General features: G+C 47.7%; 2 protein-coding genes across 2 annotated transcripts; both read left to right on the top strand.

The window, feature by feature from the left end:
* Positions 1-9,665: 9,665 nt before the first annotated feature.
* Positions 9,666-10,626, top strand: LOC144124114 (neprilysin-1-like; the record flags this gene model as incomplete). The annotated part of the gene is made up of 1 exon (XM_077656775.1): positions 9,666-10,626. A coding segment is annotated over exon 1 (804 nt), but the record flags the coding sequence as incomplete, so codon positions are not given.
* On the top strand, positions 10,621-15,913 carry LOC144124905 (neprilysin-1-like). Its single transcript, XM_077657851.1, has one exon. The coding sequence runs from the start codon at positions 10,726-10,728 to the stop codon at positions 11,974-11,976; it is 1,251 nt and encodes a 416-aa protein (XP_077513977.1). The 5' UTR covers positions 10,621-10,725; the 3' UTR covers positions 11,977-15,913.
* The last annotated feature ends 6,494 nt before the right edge of the window (positions 15,914-22,407 follow it).

Genomic DNA, 22,407 nt, shown 5'->3' with positions numbered 1-22,407 from the left:
TTTTCGTCTCCTTTTTTGGCCATGAAGATGTACTGTTGAATAGCCTTTATATGCCTCCTGATTTTTGGCCGACCCCTTAGTGTGATTTTGTGCCATTTGTTATTAGGACAACAACAGCAACTAAACAGACACGGAGCCCGCCCGTATGAAAATGTGCGTTTTCGGTAAATTGTCAATAGAATCGGTTTAAAGGTATATTGAAACTGGCTCAGCTAAATACTTCTTCAAGGCCGTCGGTTCCTGCGCCAGGAGCCGTTACGTTGTATGATGCTAGACTATTTGTTATCAATGTTGGAAAGCACATCCTTTAGTGTTATTGCGTTCAGAAATATTATACAAAAATATATCAAGGCAGCGAATGAAATTCTTGTGTAAAGCGTACGAGGAATGCGCGTAACACCCTCCGCGGCGGCTCAGTGGTCAGGGCGCTCGGCTACTGATCCGGAGTTTCCGGGTTCGAACCCCACCGCGGCGGCTTCGTTTTTATGGAGGCAAAACACTAAGGCGCCCGTGTGCTGTGTTGGATGTAAGTGCACGTTAATGATCCCCAGGTGGTCGAAATTATTCCGGAGCAATCCACTACGACACCTCTTCCTTCTTTCGCTCCCTCCTTCATCCCTTCCCTTACGATTCAGGTGTCCAACGATATATGAGACGGATACTGCGCCATTTCCTTTCCCCCAAACCCAATTATTGTGATTATTAATATGTTCGTAGCAATTTGTTCGTGTTCACTGCATTTTTTGGCATTATTTATTTGGGGAACTTTGCCGTCTATCAGCGTCGCGTGCTATGACGAGGTGAATTCTGCCGTCGTAATAAGCACTAAGCGCAGATGCTAGCTCGTTGGCACTGAGATGCGAAGAGGTGGAGCTGGGAGCCAGCATTGTTCTTTTAACAAAGCACGTGCCCTCGACTTCAGTTTGGCGACTCCGACTGCGAAGTACGAATTGTTCTTGGTACGCTTCATACGGTTACAGAAAAAGCGTCCTTTTTTTTCCAAGAAAAATGAATGTACAACCAGCATAGTGCATGATTCAGCTTCTATCAGTGTCCGTATGACCATGGGTATGTGTTTTTATTAGAGTGCAACACTGCAGTTATTGCGAAACTAATTATTACTCGCATCACGTAAATTAGTTATAATTGAAAAAGACACTGCTGTACATGCTTATTTTGCAAGCGCTACGTTTGCAGTTAGGACATGCATTTCATGAAAACCACATATCACATTAGCACACAGTTTCAATCCTCATCAAGCTCTGTCTTGCATGACGTTACAAAAACGAAAGAAGGCAGTCGCGTGTGCATAGCTTCTAGGATGTTTGAATGCCTTGGAGCGTAACCTTCTGTCTTCAGCAGCGTACATTTTATATATTTATAGGGACAATAGCATATTTTGTTCCGGTTTGCCTTTATCGATACTAACAGTGACGTTGTTAACTGCCTTTCGCGCAGCCGCTTTGGATCTGCGCCACTGCGTCTCGCCCATAGTTGCCCATAGTTTTGGATCTGCGTCTATTTATGGGTGTGTTAGAGTAGTACCGGGTTGTGCATCTAGCCAAGCCGCATGTAGTAGTTTTGTCAACCCTTGTGAACTCCGTTTCAGTATACTGAGCGCGGTCTTATGATTACGGCACTGCGCTATATTTTTGTTTTATAGAATTTGATATCAACAGTAGTCAAGCTTGGCACAGCTGTATATTCTTCTGAACTATTTATGAAACAGAACTAAAAAGAAGTTTAATTTCAGACACTTTTCCATGTTTCATAACCAGCGTAAAAGCAACATAAACATGACTTGCAAAGTATTTAATACGTATTCAGTTCAGGCTTTAGCGAAATCATTCGGATTCGATTAGGTTTTAACAAAGTACTATTCTCACACGCTTATCAGAAGCCCATGATATCATTCTCATAACTCATATCCTATTTCATTGTGATTACCATTCCAATAGCAAGGAAGCTACCGTTGGAACTTGGCACGTCAGTACCCAAACGCTGGGGGCGCCGTAAACGCGCTGCAACATTAATTCGTCTCCATATATCCGGCACCCCACTTCAAGAAAGGTCGATGGTAAAAATTTTGGGTTTGACAATCTACCAGTCAGGAACGGGGACTGCTTGGCTTTCTCGGACTTTTTAAAAAGCACGCGAACCAGACGTTGGGTTTAATTTGACGCATTACCAGAGTCCCTCAATACTTAAATGTACTGAGGCACTTTCATTACCCCGAAAACGGGCGGCGCCCGCTCATATGTTGCTTGGCGATTGGTGAGGGCAGCTGGCCAACCAAGCGTCTTTGATCAAACCGGTTCCAGCATTTTACAAAGACACAGACGGGTCGCTTTGAAGCCATTAATAGACAGGCTATCACGGACACATCACTTGCCTTCCCTACATCCCCTCGATCGTGGCGCTTCAAGAGAATGCACATTTAAACACTAGATGAGCTGGTACAGCTGCGACGTGATGCATGAGTGGGAGTCAAACCCGCGGCGGTGCGCACAGATCAGCTTCTCAGGCCGCCGCGCGAGAGCATTGGGATCTTTGTTGCTGGGACTCTTTAGCCGCTGGAAGAGCCGCATGATATACCGCCACGCCGAATCACTACGGTCGTCGAAATCTTTGTTTCGCGGACAATGCGCTTTGGTGCAGGGTGTATATGCTGCCGTGCAAGAGCCGCTTAGCTGGCTTCCCTATCCGGATGCATGTGTGTGCCTCCCAGACGTTTGGGAAGGCGGGGTCGTGCAGGGGTATGGTGGCCTGGTGTTTTGTGGCATAAGCATGCTTAGATTTTTCTTTTCGGCACTATTCCCATGCAGTAAAGAAAAAAAATAACTGGGATATCACCGCAGTTGGTCGCGTTTCATGTTAAATTGCAAGTCACTGTCGTGTTGTGAATTGCGCATCGTCGTCTTCCATCTGTGGCGCGAACAGATAAGATCAGCTTAACCTCGATTAGAGTCTAATATCGTCGCCAGACGTGCCGACGACCCAGCAAAGCAAAAGAGATTTCGAAAATGTACCATCGATGTACCAACTAAACCGCAAAAAAGTTCTACTACACCAAAACCATGAGCCAATCAGGCTAAAATTATGCTTTCGCGCGTATTCGGTCTAACTACGTTAAAACCCTACCAATTTTTTCTTCGAGTGAAGAGTGGTGTCGGCCGTTCCGGCAGGCTGGGACAACGCCCCGCGTTCGCTGACAGAACCGGTTTGATAACAAAGGCACATCCAACACGTATGGAGTTGCTCCGATCTCTCTTTCTAGGTCTCTATTTCCCTCCTTTTCTTCTCTATTCTTCCTAAATTGTTTCCTCCTCTTTTTTATCCGGTTACTCGGTTAGGGCAATTTTGTTTTCTTTTTGTAACTTCTCCGCAACATACCTCTTTAGGCGGCAGAGCATACTTTACAGGCAAAAACATCACAGCACGATCAATCGATTGAAATACTAAATATATGAGCGAAAGCGGTACATTTCCGCAGCTGCGGAAGAATGCCACAGTGGTCTTCGTACCAAAGGCCAGAAATGCCATGAAGCTTGAACACCTTCGCCCCATATTCTTGTCCTCATGCATAGGCAAACTCACGAAGCACGCTGTGCAGGACTGTCTCAACATCTACGTGGACGACGGGAATCTCTTCCAGCCCACCATGTTCGGTTTCCTCTCATATTTATCCACACAAGACATTCTTCTTCACTTTAAACGTCAAAACATCTGCCCACCGGCATCGATTTTCCTTAAGTATAGCAGCATACTGGGAATCAACCTCACGAAAGCATTTGAGAATGTCAGCCATTCTGCCATCCTCGATGATTTTTACCACCTCGACGTGGGAGCGCGGACCTTCAGTTACAATCAAGATCTTTTGACAGGGCGGAAAGCGATCCTCAGAGTTTGGGGACATCAGTCCTCATCCATCCTGTTGGGCGGGAGAGGAACCCCACAACGAACGGTGCCCTCCCCCCTTATATTCAATATGAGACTATGTCGGTTCTCCGAAACCGATGAATCGTTTTAAGTAATAAGCTGGTTAACTAATAATATAAACAAAACAAAAGCAATAATCTTTAGGCCCAAATCTAAGCAAATAATTAGTTCCGTCAACCTTGTCTATGACGATGTAAACATAGAAATTGTAGATAGTTTTAAAATACTTGCAGTTATTTTCACACAGAATATGCTTTGGGACATGCACATAGAATCGATATTGGGCAAGTTATCTCGTGTAGTTGGCATGATGGTGCGGCTGAGGCCACTATTACCTTACAGAATCAAGGTTCTTGTTTATAACACTCTATTTTTCTCTCCACTTTACTACTGTCTGCTCGTGTGGGGTACCACATCACGTACGAATCTAGAAAAGATACCTATACTTCAGAAAAAGTTTTTGCGAGTACTATTTAACATGCCTTACAATGCCCACACATCACACTTATTTCCGAAAGCAAATATAATACCCGTGTTTAACCTTTATCATTACAAGTTAAGTCAAGCTTTCAAACGGGAGGTAAAAGAGAATTTACAGTTCCTTCATGAGTTATCTAATCTCACCAGGAACACACATTCTTACATCACAAGGTGTACGGAACAGTGGAAGGTAGTCACTCCGCGTGCCAATTATTCTACACAAAAGATATCGTACACACTACCAACACTTTTAAATTTGTTTCTGAAATCAAGTCTTGATATTTATATAACTGATGTACGAGCTTTACGTCAACACTTTGTCACTCAATCTTTCTTAAATAATTAAGAGCGTTTTTCGCTTAATTTGTGTTTTTGCGTTTATTTTTTGTGCAAATTTCACATGTGGTCAATTGCTATGTATATCTCCTGCTCAATCGCTGTTTGCCTTGTAAAGGAGGCTGCCGGCTCTAGTCAAGTCGCTTGCCTCTAAAGCGACTTGTATTCGCAGTCTCCTCCATCACTGATGGAAATAAAGAAGTTATTATTATTATTATTATTATTAACTATTAGAGTTAGGCGCCTAGATGCAATCAGAGATTTTTAGTCGTTTGTCAGTAATAGCCATATCAGTTTTTATAATTTCGAAAACGCGATTACCCTTGGCCCTGTGGCTGGACAAGATTTGGCTTTTTTGTCTAGTTATGTGCACTGGAAAGGTTGCTTTGCCAGCTTGCTTTTCGAAAGTACATGAATTTTGGCACGATGAAGCCAAATTTTGTCGAGCCACAGCACCGAGAATCATCGCTTTTTAGAAATTCCAAGAACTGACATGGCTATTGTTAAAGACTGGCTACAAATATCTGATTCATCGCTGTAGCTCAGTGGTTAGGGCGCTGGGCTGCTAAGCCGGAGTACCCGGTTTCGATCCCGACCGCGGCGGCTACGTTTCGATTGAGGCGAAACGCAAAGGCGCCCGTGTGCTGTGCGATCTCAGTGCACGTTAAAGATCCCCAGGTGGTCGAAATTAATCCGGAGCCCTCCACTACGGCACCTCTTTCTTCCTTTCTTCTTTAAGTCTCTCCTTTCTCCCCTCCCTTACGCGTGCGTGGTTCAGGTGTCTGCCGAGATGTAGACAGATACTGCGCCATTTCCTTTCCCAAAGAACCAATTTTCATTTTAACTAGACGCCTTGCTCTAATAGTTAAAAAGTTAATTATTAAAAATTTGTTGACCAACTTTCCACTTAAAACGATTCACCGCTTTTCAGGTGCCCGTAAACACTGGTAATACTGTGCCGCAAAAGCCATATTTTTACCCCAAAAAGCCTACTTTGAAAAAAAAAAAACTGAGTCTTCACTGGAACACCTGGTATGTTGCCCCGTACATAAAACTGTACGCAGCGGACAAGGTAAAACTGGACCTTCTCATCAGAGGCGCCGTCAAATGCTCAGTCGGGCTACCTCCAAACACATCCACAGCCCGGCTTTTGGCCTTAGGCGTCCTTTCATATCCTGTCACCTCTTTCATTTCTTTATTTCCGCTGCTCCAGCTAAGGTGATTCAGTATTGATGGCAGGTGCCGCTGAAAGCAAAAATCTTTTCCTTCCTTTGTATTATTATTTTATTAAACCACTAACTACTACCACTACTTAGGTGCCCATAATACCATCGGTGAAAGGCCACCTATCCTCGCACTCTCTCTAGCTCTTCTCCTCATGAATGGGCAGAGCATTACCCAAGAATATGGGCCTCCATCTCCAAATCACAAATTCGCGGTTCCCAGAAAGATGCGGAGAAACTTGTCATCCCCCGTATACCCGAAAATGTGCATCTGGAGTATCACCAAGAGAGAAGGATGGCAAGACGTCAGTCTACGTGAGCGCCACCACTCAGATCCCTAGGTCGTCTATACAGACGCTGCAGAAAACGATCACAAGGACTGCAGACGTCACAGACGAATACGAGGCAGTTAAGAAGAGCTGCTCCGTAATAGGCACCATACCAGAGGAGGAGGAAGGAGCGGCCATCGCCCTAGCTATTGCTACGGCCGACGCCCGCACAGTTATCAGGGATAATAAGACAGCCTCCCACAACATCGCCTGTGGCCGTGTCTGTGCAAGTGCAAATCGCATTCTAGAATGTGCTCCAGCACCACAATCGACAATCACCTTTATCTGGACTGTCACGAAATCTAGCTGCCCACACCTCAAGCCTAAACTTTGCCTACCGGGCGAGGAAAATTACTGGGCGAGAGATGGCGTGCGGATCCAGGGATAGCCCCCAAACTTACCAAAAAATTACGTCAGCCTACCGACTGTCGCGGACCGTCGTCCACTCGTGCAAGACACTGACCAAAACTAAAGCGAACGCGTGGCGACGCCTAAAGACCAATAACCACCCGCACCCTCTTCTACCCTTCAGAATACACCCAGTAGACACAAACATGCAAATTTTGCTCACAACCATCCAGACTACCACACTTCCTTCGGGAATGTCAGCATCTGCCCTTTGTAAACACCCAGCAATCACCACCACAACCGAACAGTGGGAGGCACTGTTGCGCAGCTCGGAAGCCGCCTTCCAAGAGAGAATGGTGAGTCGGGGTGCGGAGGCCACCGCGGGGCAAAGGCTTGCGAACGTCTGATCTCCAGCACCTCCCTAAAAATCTCTCACAAATAAAGTTGTTACCTACCTACCATGTACTTAAGGAAAAAATTGTGGGTGTTGGGTACAAGCCATGCCAAAATTGTAACATTCGAACGCGACAGTTTTCGTGGTTGTAGAAGCACAAGGTCCTACAAGTGCACGTAAAACAATTTCGCAGTCTTTGCGATTCGTTTAGTTTATTGTCAGTAGATGTCCAGAGGAAAATCGGGGTATTAGTTATGCAATGCATATAGAAAGGCTTCACAGAAAAAGCTCACCATGAAGCATACTTGAAATGTGGGCATAATATCAGGTATTCCCGTTTGTTAAATTACACAGCATTGCGTATTTTCTTTTTCTTTCGCTCGTCTGTTCGTTGTGCTATCCGGTTACTCTTTACCTCACTGATTTGCTATTATTAGGGAATCTGTACTCACTGACTTGCGGTCTAAGCTTTCTTTGTGATATGCGCTACCATAGCACAGGGGCCATTGTCTAAAAGCAATTTTTTTATTTCCACACAGACGTCCTTTAAGACATGATGACTGGACTTTCTTCACTATTAGAAAAAATTGTCTTACACTTTATGAAATTAATTCAAACATCTAAAATACAGTATTATATTAAGAACTGAGTTTCAAATTTAGTCATATGTACATTCAGTTACCGCTGAGCCATTTTATTTCTCGATTTCCCCCGGCCAACACAGGTTCTTCATTGTGAAGTCGCAACATCAAGCAGCGCTCTCGAAAATTAATTTCTGGGGGGGGGGGGGGGGGGGGGGCTGTGGCAGAAAATACACCCAAAAGGGTACACTTTGCACGAAGAATTATTTATACCCGTGAGCTTTGTCCTTGTCCAGAACATCATCGTGATTGCGATAAATTGAGACACTTATTAACCTATGCTTGAAGCATACTAATATATTCTGGAGTCGAATATAGTATATATAGTTCTAGCGCACAAAAAATTAACATCGGTCTTTTCTTTCACATTTCAAGAAATATGTCAGAATATTAAGCCCAGCTTTATCACATTCCTAGAGCCACCAAGCGGCCAGAGCTGTTTAGTCGAAACCGAGCTAGCCTAGTTGTGACTGGGGCCTGTCCTCCTTTTTTCCTCTGGAGTGCCAATCGCTAGCGGCAATAAGATCTCACAGATCTATTAGTCTAAAAAGCACACATTTGTGAAAGACAATACAGCCACACACAGCGAAGTTGCTTACAATTATGTCTCGACACGGCATAACAAAAAACCGTCGTTTGCCATGTGGGCACTAACTTTACGCTGCTAGGATGTTTTTCTCCGTTTTTTTTTCTTTTTGTAGTATGGGGTAACGTGTATCGAGTGCAGGCTGAGTGTCTTTTGACGAGAAATTCAACTGCAGCAGCTGTCTCGGGACCTTAATACAAGTGAAATTACAATGAGAGGAATCTTTGCTTCCTTTCCGTCGTTAAGGTTACTGGACCTTCTCGCACTGACGCAGCAACCGTGCCTCGATCTGAGAAGACCTCGTCTACTGGCTTGCTACACGTTTTACCCGGCGCTATAATATACGCACAGACCGACTCCAGGCTTTCAAATACACTTTAGAATTAGTGCACGAAAGGAATCGGATCGTCATCCTTCGAAGCCAATGCCGTGCTTGCGTCCTTTCCTTTACTGGGAACAGCACACAACACACAAAATGTTCCAAATGGATTTCACAGGCCCTAATCTCGAAAGCGCACCCACTGCGCAGTGCTCACCTTCTTTATTGCAACCACACTTGTCAAAATAATGCCACGGAACAGTGAAGGAATGATAGTAAAGTTTAAAAAAAAAGAAAGAGTTGGGTCGAATTGTTTGGTGCCAGTTAGACGACGTTGTAGAACGAAGCCCAGGCGAATACATGACGTATTCTATTGAATACGCCATAATTAGGATACAGCAATCAGTGAGCGAGATTTGTAGCAGCACTCCTCCTTTTAGCTTTAACACCGCTTAACCAAGCCGCTGCCTTCAGGATGCCTCTTGCCGGAGAAAGGCTGTTGCGCTGCCGTACAGCGCAACGAACTCAGCAGACGACGAAGTCGTCGTCGTCCACAGGCGCCATTTTTCCAGAACCTGCAGTTACATCCTATTTGCGAGAACATTATGTGCACTAATCATCCGTAATATTTTTGATAATGAGCCGATCAAATTGCAGTACGTAAGTCGGGAAAATCATAAAGGTGTTTAATTAAACCAACACTGAATTAGAACTAAACGAAAATGTTGTCTAGCTTGTTTTCGCATTTCATTTCTCAGTCGGCACCCCAAACATGCTACGCACTAAGTTGTACACCCATTAAAAAAGTACAAAAGACCCAAGGTGCTTTTCAGACAAAGCGCCTAGAGGCCGTAAAATGAATTTACAAAAATAGAGCCACTTGCAAATATCTCCGACGACGAAAGGTCTCGAAAATTAATGAAAGGTGAATAATTGTTGCGAATGTCCCGGTAATTCATAAATGTGGGCTTTTTGCGGTTCGAGCTCACTTCCGGCAACTAGGCCCGCTTCCCGCGTGCGAAATCGCCTCACGAGCAAGTTAAAGACGACGAAAACGTGCCACTTTCTCTCTCCGGCTGCCTGAATCTACTGACAGAGCTGGACTTCTGGCTAAAACTCGATCTACCGCACTTAGCGGCGGAAGCGTTGTCAGAAGCACGCGCGGACCAAGAAGCCGACAGCTCAGACAACCCCAGGACGAACCGGAGGTCCGCATCGTCTTATTTCATGGAGGAAGAAGCCGAGGTGTCCATCGTGGAACGCGAGCCCCGGGGACGGGACGTAAGACCCCTTTGCTACGGCGCAGCTCTCATGGTCTTCTTGTCCGCGTCGTTCTGTGCAGCCGCTTTCTTGCCTGGCGTGTTCTCGCGACGCGTCTACGTCATGGACGAAGTGATGTGCGGCTCGAGTGGCTGCCAGGCCCTCTCGAAGCTCATAAACGGCTCCGTCAACGGAGACCTCGACCCATGCGACGACTTTTACGCCTACGTCTGCGACGGGTGGCGCCGGTCACACTCGCTGCGACCCTTGGAGATGCGGAGGAACGTGTTTGACGAGGTGGAGCAAAGTGTGCGCGCCAAGCTGCACGACGCACTCTGGAAGACGTTCCGTCAGAGCCTCAAGAACCGCACCAGTACCTCTTTCGCCAAGCTGGCCAGCGTCTACGTCGCCTGCGCAAAGTCCCTGACGCCCGAGGGGAACGGAGTAGTGTCGATGCGCAAATTCCTGAAGCACATTGGACTGGCATGGCCCGACGAGGAAGGCCCGTATCACAGCAACGCCACCGACCTGCTGGAGCTGTTGGTCACGCTGTCCATGCGGTGGGACGTGAACGTGCTGTTTTCGTACTCGGTCAAATCGCTGAGCAAAGAGAAAGGAGCTGTCGTGCTAGGCCTTCCAGCGCCGTTAATACCGGGGAAGCTGACGGATGCGAAGAAGGCCCTCTACGAAAAGCTTATTGTAAGCCTCGCTTTCTTGTTCGGCACAAGGAATGAATACAGCGATCTCGCGCGCCGCCTTGTGGTTGTGGAGCAAAAAATAGCAAACATACGAAACCTAGACCATGTGCTCCTCACATACCTGGTGAAGGACTTGGGAAACCTTTGTGCCGACTTCCCTTGGCAAAAGTGGATGTCTGCCATTAACAAAAATCTTCCACCCAAGGCAGCGCTGACGGCGCAGAAGTCGGTCATCGTGCATCACCCTGCATACATAGGGCGGCTGCTGACGTACTTCCTTGGCCACGAGTATCCAGAAGACATCAAGGCATACCTTGCACTCCGAGTTCTGCTAAGGTACGGCCAGGCTGTCTACGACATCCGCCACGTCCAGGAAATCGTTCTCCACGCACAGAAGGACATCCCCGCCGACGATGTAATGCGTACGTGCCAGCAGTGGATGGCCGACCTGATGCTCGACACGTGGAACTCGTTCGTCTCCAAGTCACTCGCCAAGCCGGCCGACATCGAGCAGCTTACTCAAATCGTGTCGAACGTCAAGAACGTCTTTTTCCGCCGCGTTCACCAGGCCCCGTGGATGGACGCAGTCACCCAGAACATCTCCATCCAGAAGGCAAAGAACATCGCCTTCAACATCCCGAGCTTCGTGTCAGACGCCGCTTTCGACAGGGTGTACAAGCCGCTCCTCTTGGACGCGCGCAGCAGCAGCTTCCTGGACATGGCCAGGCGGCTGGTGGAGATCAACCACGAGAGCGACGTCCTGTCAGTGTACGGCGTCATCGGCCGGAGCGACTCGGCCACCGTGCACTCCAAGGCTAACGCCATGTACGTGTACAGCCTCAACGTCGTCAACGTGAACGCTGCTCTCCTGATGCTACCATTCTTTGCCGAAGGCACGCCTCTGTCAGTCACGTACGGCGGCCTGGGCGCCATCGTGGCGCACGAAATCATACACGGGTTTGACGTGAGTGGCCGCCTGTACGACGAAGTGGGCACCTTCGAAGACTGGTGGAGCAACGCCACCAACGCCGCCTACCGCGAGACAAGCGCCTGCTTTGTCGAGCAGATGAGGAGCCTAGCTTCCTCATCCAGCGCAGGCGCAGTGACGCTAGAGGAAAACATGGCCGACAATGGTGGCACTCGCTGTGCGTACGACGCGTACACGCTCGCAGCAGAACGAGCCCCTGCAGTGGTGCGTCTACGAGGACTGGACGCGTTCGAGGAAGAGCAGATTTTCTTCCTCGCTTACTGCTACAAGTTCTGCGGCGTAGAGCGGCCTCCGGTGGCCCAGCGCACGACCACGCACCCAGCCGACAAACTGCGTTGCAATGTGCCTCTACTGAACATGCCCGAGTTTGCGGCCGCCTTCGACTGCGAGCCCGGCTCCGCCATGAACCCTGCGAGCAGGTGTTCAGTGTGGTAGACTCTGTGCAGCCGGCGTCATTTCTATGCACGTGGTGTTTAACATTGGCGAAATTATAGACACGCCAAGAGAATAGCGTCGAAATTGGTGCGCAAGGCGGATGCCACAAACACCAAATCCTTTGTAGCCGAACAGACTCCTTGGGTGTTGAGTTCGGTGCCATAGCTGTACAAAGAACCACGCCCTATGAAAGTGGTGCGTTTTACAATGAAGCAGATATGCGTTTGTATATAGTACACATTCATAGTAAAAAATCAACCGGTACGACTACTCGTTTTGCGCAACAAACTGTGGTCCAGTATTCCCTGTTCATTTCAGCGCTCTGTCGTCGCTGTTGAGTGCTGAGACTGCACAGGGGAGTCCGATCGTCCACGTCTCAAGTGCTCATCTCAGCACTCCGAGCGGCTGGCTAGCAGCGACATGCCCGAAAAGAGGCGTCTTTTGAGACTCGATGAAGAGGGAGTCTTTTCACTGGAAAGTTCGGAGTCTCGGAGAGGCACCCGGGTACCGACAGGCAAGACGTTAGGCTTGTCAAGCGATTTTTCTTCGTCCATTACCACGATTTCATTCAGTCCAGGTGCCGATATTCCGATCGATACCGGCCTTGCCATAACCGCCGACAGTTCCCGCCACAGGCACGGCCTCGACTTCCATCTCTGTGTCTTCACGGGATAGAGGTCTGCGGTTTCTACGCTGCCTCTATCCTCCGAATGTCGCGATGTGGCCGAAGGCAAAGTCGGGGACAACGTGCTGTCTCGGCCGTGGTCCAGCGATCGCCGGGGGGTCGAAGGCGACTTCTTGTACTGCCCGGCCGAACTCGAACGGCGTGAAGTTCTCACGGCTCCTTCGCTGGCCCGTCGCGGCTGCTTTAAGCCACCTTTTCTATCGTTGCACTGAGACGCTTCTTGGCGGGAGCCCATGTGATTTGTGAGGGAATCGAACTTCTGCGCCGTCTCGGAGCGCTCCATTGGAGTCTCACGTTCAGCTTCAACTGACGCCGCGTGGGCAGTGCCTGGCACGGCGCTCGCTGAACCTACAGGTTCGCGGACCCGAGTTTGGCGTTTGCGGCCTGGAAGCGACGTTAAATGCTCGTGCTCGGTATCGCTTCCAAGCGTGCCCAAATCCTCGGCCTCGCTGGGGGTTTCTTTGGGCTTTACGAAGGAAGCACTAGCCTGGGGTTCGACGACGTCGATTTCTCGCCACATTTCTTTCTTATCGTTCAGCGTTCCTCGACCAACCGTTACACATCCTTGACCTTCTGCCAATGCATGAAAGACATCCAATGAAATGTCTGGCTTCAAAGCAGGTTTCTTCGTTGGTACACCCATCATTAATTTGATCTCCGTTTCAAGTGCTTCAGCGTCTGTGTATTCCCTCGAAGCTCTGGATGTGGATGGAATTACTTTGCTTTCATTCCGTCCAGCAATTTCGCATTCGCTAACTTTGTACTCCACGATGGAAACATCAGACCGCGGAAACTGCTCAATAAGAACAGCGCTATGGCCTGCGTTCAGGTCGGTTCTCTCGCCTGGATCATGTCTCGATGACGAAGCAACACTCGTCGTACGCATTTCTTTTGTCCCATCCGGCATTGTGGACATGCCTTCACCTTCTCGATTGGACTCCACTGCCTCGTGCATTTTGGCCCAATTTTCTGACTGTATGCACAATATGTCTGCTCTCTGCTTTTTTCCTAACTGTGAGCTTAAGGGCTTTTGTAGGCATTGATTCTCAGCGAAAGAAGTTGCATGGTCAGGGCACCGAAAATTGATGCAGCCGCAACCTTGAAGCTGAGACGTTGTGCCGTAGGGAACACGAACAAGTGCTTTCTCTGGAGTATGTAGAGAAATTTCAGGGCCGGCCATACTTCGACAAGGAATTGCACCGAGCAGAGCTGCTCCATTACCGGGGTCATTTGAGGAGTTGTCTGGCAGCGTCTTTGAATATGCAAGCGTTGCATTGGCGCAGGTAGGAGGCGGAGCAAGCTTACCAAAGCGTGGGTCAGCAGGAGAACATGGCAACGTCCAGGACATGTCACTTTGCTCACTCGTTTTGCGATCTAAGTCAGGCACAAAAACGAAAGATGACGGCACACTTGATTCGTCGTCCTTTTTCGCTTGAATGCCCGATACAGCATTCGGACTTTCTCCCGTTAACAAGTTGCTGTCTTGAGGTCTCTGTTTAACGCTGCAAGCATGTACATCAAGTGACGTTCCGCTTCCCGTGTTACGTGGCTTCTGGGCTGCTGCATCGTGCATTGTGTGCCTTTCCTTTCCATGTTCAGTCACAGCACCCGCGGGCGCCTGAGGCTGGTCAATATCCACTAAAGTCTTTTCTTTCGGGAGCTTTTTTTCACGTGTGCCGTTGATGGCGCTAGTTTCGCTGTCACGTGGTCCTGGTAAACCCGGATCGGTCATGCTTCTCGACAAATATTTTTTTGGCTTTAGCAGTTCCTCTACTATTGTCGAAGCGGCCTTTAAATTCGAGACGCCAACGGGCCCATAACCAGATTGTCGCGGCAAGATGTCCAGCTCATTCACATTACGATTAAGCGACTCGAACTCGCCGACGTTTTCTTTCACAGAGGACCGTGCTTGAGACGTTTCTGGGCTTCCCAGCAAGTCACTGCGGCTCGAAGCGGATCTGGAGTCGCAAGGTGACATCTCAGGACGGTTGCGCGAACCGTGCCTGAGCAAGCACTGCTTTCTGTGCGAGGCTATGTGCGAAAACTCTGGTGAAACTCCTGCCAGATCCTCTATGTGCGCAGTTCGTTTGTGCAAAGGATCGTCTACCGCGTCTTCCTTGCCCCACAAAAAGAAGTCTCTGGAAATCATGCTCGACCGCTGGCTTAAGATTCGCTTTCTCCGTTCCTCCTCTTCTCTTTTCAGAGTTCTTCTGTCGGCCATGTCGGGAAACAAATCCTCGTTTTGCTTGAGTATAGCATGAGCCGACGTCGCCGGAACGTCCCTTCTTGACACTCCGCCGTTGCGCTTATTAGCCGTTGAAACGGTTTCTTCGGCGGTCGTCTGACAGCCGCTGCTTAGAAGCTGGCTTTCATGTCCCGTTCCAGTCACACCCGAACGTGTTACCGTAGTTTCTAGCGCCGTGTCTGCAGCTGGTGTGACTACATCGGGCATCGGACGACGCTTTTTGTGCTTGTGCTTCGAACGATGTCTTTGCCTCCTTTTTGACCATCCTTTGCCGATGTTTGCATTGTCAGTGTAAAAGTCAGTCATCATTTCTACTCCGCTTTCGACAGGCAAGTGGAGGCACTTCTGAGATCCTTGACTGTAGTACAGCACCTCCTCCTCGACGCAGTCGCGCGAACCATGTGGCACTAAAGGCCGGCTGGAAGACGCCAGCGACGAGGCTTCGCCACCACGCTCCTGGACCGTGGAGACGACGTTCGAGGCTGCCTTGGACGTCCTCTCGTGGCTTTCCGGGTCGTAACCATCGTTGCTCCTCTGATCGCGACCGTAACTACCTCTGTGCTTCTTGCCATCTTTTGTTCGCTTGCTCTTGCCCTTGTGGCCACTTCCTTTGTTACTACGGGTCGCAGAAGTGTACAGAAGCGCGTAGTCTTCTTCTCGTAGTCGCTCGTTCAACGTGGTTGAGACTCCATCCTGGCCGGCGGCGGTGAACGAATCTTGCTTGGTGAGGTCCCCTCGCACCTCGAGACTGGGAACTGCTGCCGCCGAGTTGAGAGCAGCAGAGTCAGAGACCCCGCTGGAAACGCCAGTGGACAGTGGTGCTGGCCGCGTGGTCTGGCTGGCGTCGATGGTGGTGCGGACGCCCTCGGCGCGGTCGGCGGCAGTCGCGGACGAGCGGTGCCGGGAGAGGCCGTGGGAATTTCGAGCCGCCATGACACCCCGCGAGTGTTCGGGGCGGCCTTGGTAGGCCGCCCGCGGCGGTACTTCAATTTTGGTCGGTCCGCGTTGTGCGCCGCTAACGCCGACGTCATTTTGATATGCCGCGAGCGATGGCGATTCCTGGAATCAGTTGCGCTCCCTGGTACGACAGTGAATGCCTTCTTTTTCTCTTTCACGCCAGAAAAAAAAAAAAACAGCCGGTGCATAGAATTTTTTTTTCCTGTGAAAGCAACTGTTAAACCGAGTAGTTCAATCTATTTAGGGGAAACAACCAGAGGAGAACAATTCAAACAACGCAATGGTTAACGCCAAACCTCAGCCATATGTGGTACAAAGGAAGCCACACAGCTAACTCAAATATCTGTAGCTGCAAAAATAGCAAAATCTAGTTACCACTATTTCTCAAGGCAAAGAAGTGGCAGCGATCGAGTTTTTGGTTATGACGTATTATACCCAGTTCGCCCAGAAAAAAGTCTTACACAGCTACTTCCGTGAATCTCGTCGTGACTCGTGCGCGGACAGACAAATTTCTCTATGAAGATTACAGAAGGAGGAAAGAACTTTAATATCCGACAGAAATGGCATTCCCCCAGCCCCCTCGGCACTAGGCTGGGGAGGTAGGAGGCACTGCTTTAGATGCTCGCCGGGAGGTCTTGTGTCCCGGCAGCCTCTCCAGCCAGTCGGACGAGGCGGAGCTTGAGCTAAGGGTCCGAACTACGCAGCAGGGTCTCCCTTGATTCTTTAGAATTGATATTCAACTCGCTCCCAGGAGAATTTGGGCATTCCCAGATTATATGGTCTATAGGGACCCTTTCAACCCAGTGTGTATACCCGTCTGATCTTACCTCCGGGAATATGTGGTTCACCAGGATAGGGTGTGGGTATGTGAATGTTTGGAGTCGCCTCTACGCGACTGCCTGCGTATTATTTAAAGACGGGGCTGGTGGGGCTACCAGCCAGCATTCCAATGTGTAATGTTGAGTAATTTCCCCATATTTTGCCATGCGTTCAACGCTCCCTAGCCCGAGGGGGTCCTCACTATCTCGGTTGTACCGCGTATACCCCATTTCCATAAGAAGGCCGTGGGCCACCCTTTCTAAATATCGTTTCTGTCAAAATTTTTTATTCCCGAGCCCGCGCCTTCATCTTTTTTTTGTACTTATAAAAATAAAATCTGTCCTGTATTTCAGCATGCGGCACAGAACCACCTCAAGTCGCTTTGTTTCAGTCATATGGATTGGCGTGGTGCGTAATGAATAAAACAGTAAAGTCTGCTGTAGATGCCTCTGTGGCCTGCAGGTAGCTCAAAATAATTCTGGCGTTCTTGGAACTTGATATGCGCATGGTATGCCAGACTCTTCATTAACCATGACCTCCAACTACAAGCCGAACTGCTGCAACTAACAAAGTTGCCGCAATGTTCACTGCCATCTTTTCCATTCCTCCAACCCTCTCACACTAAAACTATGTGCACTTGCCGTATTCACAGATTTGGAGCTGACGATCGTTCACTTATCAGGACAAAAGTAGCACCTGATTGGAAGATTGTTTTGGGCTCTACTCCTCCAGTGCTATCATTGCCTGTACAGTAGAGCTGTCATGGTTATAGCCTAGATGGGCATCCTCACGAGGGCGTCCTCACCCTCACCTCATGAGGATTTCTCTCAGTGAGGTGAGGGTGGACCAGATGCACTGTCCGAGGGCGAGGGTGGCGGCCCGCACCATACTCCGGACTAACGTTTTTTGTCTGCGCAGCCCGTTATGAATGGCCGTTTTAAAACGCTAGTTCTTGGGGTGAACGTTACTTGGGAAGACGTAGTTTCTGCAGTCTGGAGGTACACGAGGCGACAGGAAAGGCGGGAAACCGCACGCCTTCTCCGCTGCCGCGATGTACTACACCGCTGTCAATGCTATGCCGAAAAAAGCGCTCTTCTAACTCAAACAGCTTATTTAAAAAAAATGTGCAAAATCTTAGGTGAAGCACCCAGTATAGTGCGATAACAAGGGGCCACTGGCCGGGCCGTGCAGGTGGCTGCCAGTCCAACGGGAACCATGGTACCGCAGTCAACATTTTCATCATCAGCCGCGAGTCTGTCAGATGATCAGTGTGTAGAGTAAAACATGTAGAAATTATACCTGATAAGGCTGTTGCATTCCCAAGTTCTAAGCCTTGTTTCCCGGAACGAGGTCAGATATCAGCTCAGCGAGGTTTCACAGAATTGGCTGCAGCGCAAAAAATGCTTCTACGAAATTACACTCTAAATCAAAGCCAGTTGGCGGCGTTGGCGCGGAATTTTTTCATTCACACTGTGAGTAGTTCAGTACAGTCGTATATTCTATTTTCACTGGAATTGCGGTATAGGAAAGCGGTACCGCAATGTGGCGGGCAAAGCCAACCACTATAGTTTTACCATGGAAATAAAGCAGCAGCTTAACGACCTTGGTCCCAATTATCGCGTGCTTCACCTTGCATTGTACGATGTGCTAAAAAGAAAAAGCTGTACTTCTCTCCAAATAACTGGAACACCTCCATTTATTTCTGTCCCTGGTGAAACGTGCGACTACATAATCACACTGCTGATTTTATGAACCAAATTCCTTGCAGGCATGGTAGGGAATTGACTCAGCATTTGGGCAATACGTAGACGTGCAAGCAAAAAAAAAACCACGGGCGGTTTAGCTCTGGGTTAACCATGAATTATCGTGCGCTATCACCATAAGCCGTTTTTCAAGGTTTACCTTGACTTTCTATGCTTCTGCTTGACCTGAACTGGCTTACTTTTCTTGATATATCATGATGTAAGTTCGCGTGATATTGCATAATTTTAGACATGTACTGCGGTATAATTGGTCATTCTCTACATTCACAGATATCTGGGAGGCCTGATTCCGCTCCCGAGCAGAGGTGCTATGCGCCGATGGCAGGTGCTGCCATTGGTGGCGCTGGTGATGCTCATGTTGACCCTGAGCAATCTCTCGCAACTAGTCATTAATTGAACTGCCACGGTGGGCAGCTTGCTCACAATCCGGTGGGTAGAGCTTGTAATGATGTCACAACGTCACAAGACCAAGGTGGCCCACGTGGTAGAAGCAGGCTTCGGACAAAGAGACCAATTTTCGACGGAGTGGAACTGCTAGTGCACTAAAATGTCAACCACAAGAATTGTTCACACCAGACTCGGGGAGTTAGTGATTATCATTATTTAGCCCAAATGCTGCATTTTAGCAACCTGTTTAATTTTCAGGTGGACTGAATAATGTTTATTTTAAGCAACATAACAAGAGCTTCACTGCAGCAGAAGCCGACATCGCACTGGGGAAGACACTAAAGAAATAAAAACCTTCATCGCTGAGAAAAAATCAGTTTTGCTGGCTGCTGCTTCACACCCCTATGCCATTGCCACAGCTTTTCTTAAGGCATAATATTTATTACACTGAAAATATTTTCTGTTTACACTAACTTTATTATTTGCAAAGCTTCTAGGAAAGTACACGAAACACATAAAAAAATGAGCCGACGCTGAGGCAGCGACCGAATGTCGTGCGTAGTCGCCGGTTTAAATCCCTGCCGCCAGCTAGACCATAACTAGTAAATTTATGCTGCACGAAACGCGAAATCGTATGCCACCACCCCAAACACCTTGCGACAAACGGTTGAACCGCAATGTTCATATGAAGATTCGTAAAGACTTGGAATTGGGACACCGAGGTCATTGGTTCGAATCCCTGTCGCTAGCTGGGCTCTAACTTAAGTATTTAGCTTATGCGGTACAAAACGCTTAATCGTATGACATCGCTCGGAACATTCTGCGGCAAACGGTTGGCCCACAAATTTTACACGAATGTCGGAACCAAGTGGCCCGACTTTGACGCCTGCCAGGCAGGGATATATGAATATTCATATTGCTCACAGCACAACAAAGACGGCATGAAAGACGTAGGAAAAGACGAATGGGATATATATACATCGAAATAGTTTAGTTTTGAGTCGGAGGGGTTTGCGAATATTCGGAAATTTCCAATACTGCATCAAATATCCTTGTATTCAATTATTCAAACGAATCAAACAGTGTGTGTTCAAAATTATTTAAAACTAATCGAATATGCCTTCAAACTTTCGAATACTTTTCAAATAATTATCGCGAAGTTTGAATAAGGCCAGCTGTATTTTTCTTCCATGACTTTTCCAAAAACAGGGACCATACACGCCGCATTACCATGCGCTATCGGTATGCTATGGAGGGTTCGGCGCCGGTGTTCGTAATCCTCATACATGGCTTCAGAGACTGGACGACGCAGCAGGCCCCGGGCAGGTTCAGCATATGCCTGACCTCGGAGGCTATGCCTCATACGTAAGCTGTCGCCCGTCTCATACACAGAGATGTGGCGCTGGTTTATTATCTTCCATTCTCAACAGCAAAAGGCATTTTTTTATGCGCATAACACGTCAATGATAAAGTTAATACACTTTGTGTTGCGAATCCTGAGAATGAGATCAATGTTGCGTCTTTTAAAAGATACAGTTATAACTGAAAAGGCAGCGCGTCGCTGTTCCTCACGATTGCTCATTAAATATTTGCACAAGTAGCGAATGTTTGTCAAAATTTTCATATTCCATTCAGTTCCCTCATTATTCAATTCGTATTCGATTCAGTTTTCAACCAAACTGTCCGTATTATATTCGGTAGCAAAGCTCCACTATTTGTATTCGATTTGGCTTGGAAAAACTACTATTCGCACACCCCTATTAAGTTGTGGCGCTCAGGCATCAAGCTGCCGCCTTTTATTTTATTTCGTTATTTAACCACCTCGGTTACCATGGAAACCACTGAGTTAAGGTTTGCATTATAACATATAGCGCTGAGACCCGAAACGCGAGAAGTAGAACTTAACGCTCTAAAAGACAGCAAGGAAAGGCTGAGCACATCAAGAGGGAGTGCCACATCGGTTTGAAGTCAGTTGGTTCATACACTTCCCTCAGATGAACAACCAGTTGGGAGAAATCTTAACATCCTGCCTGAACGAACTGCCAAGCTGTCGAGCTGTGCTTGCATTGTTGTCGTGTTCGTCACATACACATGTTCACGTGTGTTAAACTTCCGGTTTGCAGTCTCTCACGCGTAGTTTGAAAGCGTGGTTTTCGTGACCTCTCATCCATGCACGTGGAAGCGTCACCAGACGAGCATGCAGCAAACAGCCCGAAACGGCGGAAGATTAGAAGCAGTGAAATTTAAAACACCCAGTGCAATCGCAATGTCATTGGGTAATTGTAATTAAGAGACCTACAAAATTTCTTGTTCTGAGTCTATTCTGTGCTTAGCACTTATTGTAATTGTCGTGGTAAATGCTACTGCATTGTTTTCTAAATATTCTTGCCATACATTAGGTTCTGTACACACACACAATGCGCTGATTTATTTTAGCAGTATAGATAACAATGAAATTTTATAAGTGCATGACACACGTATGCATTCAGTGAATGCCACAAGTGAAAGCAGTGCAATATTTTGGGGCTCAGCTCGTAACTGTATCGGTTTTGCCTCACGTATTAGCTCAAACAACACTGTAGGCATCTAGCCTCTCGGTCAATAGTGCCTAGAGAGCTTCTCTTATACGTTTATTACTCAATAATATCACCAGAACTTGCAGACTACAAAAAATAACATGAGTTTTAAAACGACTGTTAGTGAGGGTGAGGGAGGGCCGAAGATGTGAGGGCAGGGTGAGGGAGGGAGAGTAATTTTTTCGAAGTGAGGGTGAAGGAGGGCCGGATAACTTTTCAAAATGAGGATGAGGGGGGACAATGGATTCAAAGTGAGAGTGAGGGAGGAAAAGTGAAAATGAGGGAATTTGCCCACCTCTGGTTAGAGCAGAGCCAAGCTTACGTTTAAGGTAAACTTCAGTGCACTACTACTTCCCTTGCCACATCTTATCATGTTGATGTCAGTTCATGTGATTCTAACAGGAAGGGCACAACAGCCAGCAAAAAAAAAAAAGAACAGAGGATTATCCCATAATTTCAGACTTTGAAAACTGAGCACAGCAAGCAAGCATACAAAAGAACACACATATACAAGAATTGCACACAGGTAACGTGCTCATACATAATACCTTGACCTTCTTTCTTACTGAGCTTAGTTTTCCAAGATTTAATAATCAAACCCACTTGCCCAAAGAGAAGCTGTTTGGTCCAAGACCCTTTTCCCAAGTGTTTCACCCCAGAAAAGCCGAGCACCAGGCTGAGGGAAATCCTGTACTTATTAGAAAACAGGTGGGTAACCGGCTGCACTGTGGATCAAACCCAGCACCTCCCAAATGCGAGGCGGATGCTCTACCCCAAGGCCACCACTACTAGAGTAGTTGCCTGTCCAAACTAGATGACTTGCTTCTCACTTGTGATCCTTTTCTTTTACTACGAGAATTTATATAGTATATAGTCAACTGGTAGTGATGGTGATTTGCAGACAATTTTGAGATATGAACCAGGCAGGAAACAATCACTGAAAAAAAAAAAAACTCACTGACATTCCTGTGCCCATCTTAATCTTTGATACCTCGCACC

The sequence above is a fragment of the Amblyomma americanum genome, chromosome 3 (assembly GCF_052857255.1).
Source record: "Amblyomma americanum isolate KBUSLIRL-KWMA chromosome 3, ASM5285725v1, whole genome shotgun sequence".
Classification (NCBI taxonomy): domain Eukaryota; kingdom Metazoa; phylum Arthropoda; class Arachnida; order Ixodida; family Ixodidae; genus Amblyomma; species Amblyomma americanum.
Note: the sequence above shows the minus strand (reverse complement) of the source record. Positions and strands in the feature narration are given on the sequence as shown.

What these genes read in the sequence shown, in the direction of transcription:
- LOC144124905 (XM_077657851.1), top strand. Translation starts at nt 10,726, where the DNA reads ATGTCTGCCATTAACAAAAATCTTCCACCCAAGGCAGCGCTGACGGCG.